At 43.3% G+C, this 8,610-nt stretch overlaps 1 protein-coding gene across 9 annotated transcripts in view; it reads right to left on the bottom strand.

Annotated features, from left to right (window-relative positions):
• Window positions 1–1,471: 1,471 nt before the first annotated feature.
• TSEN15 (tRNA splicing endonuclease subunit 15) overlaps window positions 1,472–8,610 on the bottom strand; it is a 47,333-nt gene continuing 40,194 nt past the window's right edge. For 2 of the 9 annotated variants that reach the window (XR_002123141.1, XR_002123144.1), the window contains 2 exons: window positions 5,132–6,347; window positions 2,705–2,789 (listed from right to left, as the gene is read on the bottom strand). Coding sequence is in view for 1 of the 9 variants with exons in the window: in XM_019635551.1 (XP_019491096.1) it covers window positions 2,728–2,789 (62 nt within the window). In the remaining 8 variants the exon portion in view is untranslated. Of the gene's footprint in view, window positions 2,790–5,131; window positions 6,348–8,610 lie in introns of all 9 variants that reach the window. The other 7 variants (XR_002123145.1, XR_002123146.1, XR_002123143.1 and 4 more) reach the window with 6 other exon arrangements.

The following is an 8,610-nucleotide window of genomic DNA, read 5'->3' as shown; positions in this document are numbered from 1 at the left end:
TCATGAATTGGAGACTCATATAATTCAGAGAGCAATTCTCCCACAAATGATCTATAGGTTTAACACAATCCCTAAAAAATTGCCATCAGGCATTTTTTTTGTAGAAATTGACACGTTCATTCTAAAATGCATATGAAATGCAAAGAGCCTAGAATAGCTAAAACAATCTTCAAAAAGAAGACAAGGAACTTATGTTATCCAATTTCAAACTTACTGTAAAGTTCCAGTAACCGAGACAATGTGGTGTTGGCATGGGATAATCACGTAGATCAATGGAACAGAATTGAGAGTCCAGAAATAAACTCTCACATTTATGGTCAATTGATTTTTGACAAATGTACTAAGGCAATTTAATGGGGAAAAAGATAGTCTTTCCAACTAATAGTGCTGAGACAATTGGTATTCACATGCCAAATAAATTAAAAATAAAAACATAGACACTAACCTCATACCATACACAAAAATTAACTCAAAATGGACCACAGACTTAATGTAGAAATTATAAAATTTCTACAAGCAAACAAAGAAAAAACTTAGTGACATTGGATAAGGCAAAGAGTTCTTATATATGACACCAAAAGCATGATCCATAAAAGAAAAAATCGGTAAATTGGACTTTATCAAAATAAAAACTTTTGCTCTCCTAAAAGACACCATTAGAAAAATGAAAGGGTGAGGCACAACCTGGGAGAAAGGTTTATAAATCATATATCTGATAAAGAACTTGTATTTAGAATATATAAATAAGCCATATAACTCAATAAGAAGATGACAAATAGTCCAATGTAAAAATAGCCAAAAGATTTGGATAGACATTTCACCAAAAAAAATATAGGAATATCTAATAAGCATATGCAAAGATGCTCACCATTATTAAGTTACTTGGGAGAGGCAATTTAAAGCCAAAATGAGATACTACTACACCCCCACTAGAATGGCTATAATAAAAAAGACAGACAATAATAAGAGTTGGTAAGGATGTAGAGAAATCAAAATGCTCAACCTGTGGGAATGGAAATAGTAAAGCCACTCTGGAAAAAGTTTGGTGGCTTCCTATCAAGTTAAACATATTTACAACCCAGCAATTCCACATGGAGATATCTATATAAGAGAGATACAGGGCCAGCAGAGTGGCGCATTGGTTAAGAGTTGGCTTGGGACGCCAGCTCTGAGCAGCAGGACCCCGGTTTGAATCCCACATGAGGGCCAATGATGCTGCGCCCTCTACAGCTAAGATGGTGAACAACAGCTTGACCTGGAGCTGGGCTGCCGTGAGTCGCTGGCAACGGTGTAGGCTGCAGTGGGGTTGGCCGGCAACAGGCGTGAGCTTTCGTGAGCCGCCGTCCAATGGCCAGCGAGCAACTGCCTCACCTGGGAAGAGCACAATGATAATACCAACATGGGCCAGTGAAGTGATGTCCTCCACAACTAGACTGAAGAACAAAAGGACAGCAGCTTGTCTGTTCCCCTTCCGATTCCCAAATAAAATCTTAAAAACAAAACAAAACAGAGAGCTACAAAACATATGTCCACAGAAAGACTTATATTAAGGTTTATAACAGAATTATTCATAATAGTCCACACTGGAAACAATCCACACGCCACTAACTAGTGAGAGGAAAAACAAATGTGGATGTCCATGCATTGGAATACGATTCAGCAATCACATAGCATTACTACCGATACATGCTACAACATAAACGGACCTCAAAAACATTATGCTAAGTAAAAGAAGCCCCACACTTTTACTACATATTGTGTGATTACATTTATATGAAATGTCCAGAAAGGCAAATCTAAAGATATAGAAAACAGAGCAGTGGTTGTTTGGGATTGAAAGTGGGAGTGAAATTGACTGCAAATAGGCACAAAGGAATGTTTTGCAGTGATGGAGATGTGATAAAACTGGATTGTGATGAAGATTACACATTTCTATACATTTACTAAAAATCATTGAATTAATTGTACACTTAAAATAGGTGGATTTTATAGTGTGTCAATTATACATCAATAAAGCTGTTAAAAAAAAAAGGCGGGGATGTTGGCTTGGACCACAGGGTCTCAGAGGTGAGGTGGTGAGAAGTGATACCAGCAGATGGTAGAAGACATTACACTACGGGGTGAGTAAAATGGGGACATCAGGGTGTTGGTCCCGGGTCACTGTGTTATGTTTCTCCAGAGAAACAGAACAAATGGGATATGTATATATAGAGAGATCTATTTAAGAGGAAATGTATTATAGGAATTGGCTCAGCCAACTATGGAGGACGAGTCCTACTATCTGCCATCTGCACCCTTCTTGACAGTTCACTATGTCACTGAGTTAGATGCATGGCCTACTGGGGGACCACCTACAATGTCAAGCTCTGTGTCTTACCCATGGACCTCCAGACTGTGTAAAAATCTTTGGAGACTGGTTTCCCATTAAACTGAAAAAAGAAAAAAAGGCAAGAAAAAGAAAAACAGAATAATCCTAATGTAAAATCCCGACATTCCTGTCTCATTAGCAACATGTAGCTTTTTATCTTTCCTTTGATTGCATATGCTCCCCTCCCCCATCCTCCACCCACACATTCATTTTTCTTGCTTGCCTTTTTGTAGTTAGTTTCCAATCTAAGTATCAGAGCTGGTATTAGAGATTCTGTGTTCCATTTATTAGTGTCATTGCAGAAGCCATCACGTCTTCCTGAGCCCATTCATCATTCCTCCTCTTTTCTCAGCATCATTTTAAATATGCAGGGTCTCATCACCAGCATCGCGGTCCCAGCCACAGTGGCGGCTATCCTGGTCTGCAAAAGGCAAGAAAGGAAAGCTTGCAGGAATAAAATGTTAGGAAATGGTCTGCCTTGGAATCATGAATCTGTTTTCCATATATCCAGAAAATTTTTACTAGGTTACTAATATGCGAAGGTCACTGTGGAGGTGCTTCACAGGATGCTAAGATATAAAACAGTCTTGACCTTCAAGGAATGTACCAGCAAGGTGTGGAAATAAGAGTGATATGAAAGGAAAGGGTAGCAGATGATAAGCGCCTGAGTGAGTGGGGATTTCACAAAATCGCAAGATCACTGCCGCTGGTGTAGTCACAGGAGGTCTCCTGGACGCAGTGGCTTGGTGGTGGCACTTGAATGGAGTCTTGGAGGACTGAGTAAGGCTTTGAGAAATAGAGAAATGGAGGCAGAGGAGAAGGAATTCTAGGAGGAGGGAACAGTATGAACAAAACCATGGAAACAGGAGAGCTTAAGTTATATTTGAGGGTGATAAAGGTGATTCATATATCAGGACCCACAAATGGACCCATAACTGGCCCAGTGACTTGGTCTACAAATCTAAACCTGTCAGCCTGCATTTACTGGACATGCCTCACTGCTGAGAAACATAACACCAGTACAATCCTCCAACTCAGCTTCAGTTAGCTTACCTCAGACACAGGACCTGCTAGCCTGATCAGGAAGTCCCCCACCTCCTCGTCAATCCTGCCCCGTGTCTGCGTTGCCTCCTCTAAAACTCTATAAATCTCCCCTTGCCTATAATCCCTAGGGAAAGGGCTCCACTGCTTGGGAGTCACTGCACTCTCCCAAACCATGGTTTGTGGGGACATCAAACTCACTACTGAATTGTTTTAGATTTGTCATTTGAAAAAGGACATCACCAAGATCAGGGGCTCCTGCATCAGAAACACCCAGAAAACAGAGTGACAACACAGATTCCCAAGTGTCACCCGGAGATTCTGCGGGAATGCTCGCCCCACGTCTCTCTGCAGGACTGGCTCCTTCTCGTCCTTCAACTCTGAGGTTATATGTCACCTTCTCAAAACAGGACTCCTCTGACCACCATATGAACAAGTAAGACGCCTTCCTGCCAATGCTATTTCTCTCAGCCCCCATCTTTTAAATCATATACGTGTTATTGTTTATAATCATTTCGTTGCTTTTGCTTACTTATCTGTCTCTGACAGAAGCATCTAAAGTCTCTAACAACTACTGGAACTTCATGGTCCCCATTCTCAGTGTTCACACCCTGTGAAACCGATTCTAGGGCGGGCCACTTCCCCTACGCTCCTTTCTTACCCTCAGTAACTAGGGTGGCATGAATTTTTAATATTAGAATCAAGCTATGTTGCTAGAGTGATAGGTGTAATGGCTCTCCCTCTAGGTGGGATTTGAATAATCTGTCTTTTTTCTAGAAAGTTCTTCCTGGATATTCACATTTTTACATTTTACTATGAAGCCAGGGTACGCTATCACAGGAACCAGTATCTTATTAAGCAACCTGTGCCTCTGTTACCCGATTTGTAAATGGAGGAAATATTGTATATCTCAAGAGATTGTGGTGAGAATTAAATGACTTCATTTACATACAGAAGAGTGTCTGGTTCAGAGTAAACGCTCAAGAAACGTTAGCTTTTCCATTTTTATCACAGTAGCTCTCATTCCGAGCTACTACATTTTTTCCCCCCCGAAAACAGAAATTGAACATTATTTGCATCAAAGTGATTTAAAGGGTTTGTCTGAATGCACAGCCCTGGGTCCCAGGCTAAACCAGGGGAATAGAGCTCCCTGGAAATGGAGCTCAGGAATCTGTCTTTCAACAAAATGTCTAAGAGATGTTGGCCTCCCCGGTATTGGAGACCCACTCGTCTACTGGGTTTATATAAAGTGTGGATGAAATTTCAACCTTGGCCTCCAGGCCCTGCTGCCTGGATCAGCTACGGAACATTCCAGCACCTAGAAACCCAAGACCTGAGATGTGATCATTGCTCAAGGCTGGTGGAGCGGGGTCAGGACGACGTCAGCAAGATCACTCTGAAAAAGGCCTGCTCCAGCCCTCGGTCTTGTTCTAGACACAGCCCTCAGGACGTGTTCTGAGCAATTCCTGGCCTGCAGTCGCTGCAGGAAGCCTCTCACAGCCGTCAGCTTTCCTAGAAGGAGATCTGTCTGGGGAACCTGTGATGCCATGAATACATCTGTCACCACATCGGTCGAGTCATATACACAACATACATGATTCCTGCTGCTTCCTGGCTGTGAATTATCTGATTCCCGGGCATGTCAGCCTGTCAGACCGTTCATTGCGGACCGCAACCCCGCTGGATGCGACATTCAAATGTGACCCCTCAGAGCACACTTACCTCAGAGCAGCTCTTGCACGTCTCCTGTTTTAAGTATGAGAATCTTGCCATATCGTCATAACAATTACAATGCAAAGGAGTAAGTCTCTCCGTTTCTATAGGGCTTCATGGATGGCTGTCAAAGAACATTCACAGCCATTATCCAGCATGCCCTCACAAAGGCAGTAGGAAAAAAACAGGAGTCCCTTCTGCTTTACCGGAGGTGAAACCTTGAGGAGTTTATGTGAGTCACCTAACTTCATCCAACAGATTAGAGGCTAACGTGGCCGGTGGCTCTATCTGCCCACTATCTGCCATCTGCACCCTTCAGATCTGCACACGTCAGATCTGCCATCTGACGCTGCGCGTGGCCTTGTCCTGCTTCCAACCATCGTGTCCCCAGGGTAGAGAAGAAACACGGAGCACTCGCTGGGGACCACACTTTGAATCTTGAGCCTATTTCTCACTAGCTGTGTGATCTTGAGAAAACGCACCTCGCAGTGGTGACACCAGGATATAACGTAAAGCACTGTGCTCGGCACACTCTGAACTCTCCACAGGCGTTCCATATTCCTATCCCTGCAAAATAGAAAACACCTTTAGAACTTACTCCCAAGTTTTTAAGAACTTTAGACTAAATTATTAAATTATATCATGCTTGACACAGGGAATAGAAGTCCCCCCACCCTGCAGAGAATTACACTTAAACTCTACTCTTGTCCCAAATCAAATGAGCTCAGTGCTTCCGCTTTGTTCCATTAACTTTTGACCAAGTTTAAAATAAACGTTGAAGCAATAACACTGGATCAGATATGACCAGGCAAGGAAAAGATATTGAGTGGATGAATCTTCCTGATAACTGCTTACCCTGGTCAGTTGGTCCCTGATTAATTTCTCAACAGCATCTAGACATTCAGAATGAACTATTTAAAAATAAATAAAAATGTCGACACTGAGGGAACCATTTGCCTTAGATGATATAATTATAATTTGCAGTTAATGATAGTCATAGAGATTTTATGCTGCTTCTCACAATCACTTCCTGCTAACAATCCGATTCATTGATGCCACCTTACACTTTCTTCTTCTACATATACTTATATGCCCACCAGGAACTTAATAGGCCCTTGGGGGGACTGCGAAGCAAGAGAGGAGAATGGCCTACCTGTCAGGCTAAGGGCCACAGAGGTTGAGTGCAGAACAAACCCCCAGCAGAGACAACATCCTAGAGGACAAACTGTATTAACACAACAACCTGCATTCTCTGTACTTCTGATGAGGGTGAACCTCTTCCTGCTGATCCCCGCCTCTCCCCATTCAACTCCCCGAAACCAAGGGGATCGCCCCCCTCCAGGTGGGGAAAATGAAACGTGACACAACAGAAGACTGTGAGCATCCGAGAGGCCAAAGGACATACAGAGAAATGACCCACAAGGGAACGTAACCCAAGAAATAACTCATCGGAAAACAAAAATATTCCCAGCAGCATTACTGCTAAGGATAAAAAGTATAAAGAACTAAAAATCACACCGATGTGCAGAAGGGCCAAAAACATCATGATGGAAACCATGATGAAACACTACACAGCTATTTAAAAAAACAAGTTATGGAGTACACATGTGTAGAAATGTTTATATAGAGCAGTATAAAGTGGAAAGCCACAATTAACAATGTCAAAATTAACATATAGGTCAGTATCTAAATACTGAACCCTGCCATAAAAAAAAAAAAATCTCACAACCTGAGAGGTTAAATCTTTGTAAATTTACTATCTCAACTAACATGGACCACACAAAACTATATTACTACTTTTCCTTAGGAAATTCATTCTTTCAGTCTTACAATTTCTATTTATTGTTCCCCTGCTAGCCTCAAACTTCTAGTTCTCATAACAGAATCCTAGGAGTCGTCTGTGCCAGCCCGAATTCAGCAACACACTTCCTCTCCTTTCGTGTGTTCCAGCCACACTGGCCTCTTGCATCCTTGAATGTGCCAAGTGCTCTCCTATCTTGACGGCCTCGCTTATGTACTTCCTGCTGCCTGGAAGGCTCCTGCCCCAAGTCAGTCAACTCAGCTACGTCTCATATTGATACACCTCCACTACTATCCACAGGCCCTTTTTCCTTCGTAGCACCTAGCACCATCCTGATGGGTCACTGCTGATGAGGAATCAGGGAGGTGATGGCACTCTGGTCTAGGGGATGGTCCTGGCCCTGGCCAGGTGGGGTTGGCGCGGCGAGGCAGTGGGCAGTGAGCCTCAGGTCACTCTTTGACATGCAACCCGCGGTCGTTCCATGCCTCATTGTCAGTGTTATTCCAGAGATCAGGTAATAGTTGTATCAAACTATTGACCAATGATAACCACACAGGTGGTTCCGTAGCCACTCAACTCAGATGCAACACAACACAACGGTTAGAGCACGGGCTTGGAGTCCAAGTTCCTGGGAGGAAGCCCAAAGGTGTGGCCAGAAAAGTCAAGGAGAACCAGCCAACATGGGTTATTTCAATACAGACTGCCGCTCTGGCAAAGCTATGGCCTTAGGTACCATATTGTTTGTCCTGATTGAATATTTACAAAAACTGTAAGTTCCAAGGGCAGAGGTGTGATGGGGGAGGGAGTATGATAGAAAAAGACAAGTAACCAAATGCAGGCCTAAGCCTGAAATCCTTCCCTGCGCCATATGCTTTTTCATCATTTCAACTTTCATATCCTATTCAAGCCTTCATCTTTTCAGCTCCTGCTTACAACAGCTTTCCAAAAAGAGCTTGGGGACTGTTGTGCCTGCTGGGGAAACCATAGCCTCGTTTCTCTCTCTTCATAAATACCTTAGAGCAGCGGTTCTCAACCTTCCCAATGCCGTGACCCCTTAATCCAGCTCCTCATGTTGTGGTGACCCCCGACCATAAAATTATTTTCGTTGCTACTCTATAACTGTAATTTTGCTACTGTTTTGAATCGTAATGTAAATACCTTTTTGTTTTCCGATGGTCTTAGGCAACCCCTGTGAAAGGGTCGTTCGACCCCCAAAGGGGTGGCAACCCACAGGTTGAGAACCACTGCCTTAGAACTATACTTGCCAGCGCTTAACCAGGTGGGGTTTGCAACACCAGCCATACAGGGGCTGGTTGCTTCTTCCCCGACAATCTCTGCAATTCTGGCAGCTGCTGGGCTAAATTCTGGCCCTTGCTCTCCGTCCCCTGTGTGACTGCTTGCCTGGATTCGCGTAACAACCTATTCAGTAGGCTTCTCCATTCTCCACTCCACGTCATTCATTTAGTTCATGTATTCCGGCAGCAAGTGTTTAAGGAGGATGTTCTCCATGCCAGGTCTTCACAGGAGGCTGAGCAGGGCACAAGTCAAACCTAGTCCTGACTCAGTGAACTTAAAAGCTAGAGATAGCATGTGTATGTCACTCCCATACTTCAAAACGAATGTTGGGTCCTCTTTACCAAAGTACCTTACAGTGTTCCCAGAAGGCTGGGCTCCATGGAGAAGAGAG

The sequence above is a fragment of the Hipposideros armiger genome, unplaced genomic scaffold (genome assembly GCF_001890085.2).
Source record: "Hipposideros armiger isolate ML-2016 unplaced genomic scaffold, ASM189008v1 scaffold_22, whole genome shotgun sequence".
Taxonomy (NCBI): domain Eukaryota; kingdom Metazoa; phylum Chordata; class Mammalia; order Chiroptera; family Hipposideridae; genus Hipposideros; species Hipposideros armiger.
The sequence above is the reverse complement of the archived record's forward strand: the minus strand, read 5'-3'. Positions and strand labels throughout refer to the sequence as shown.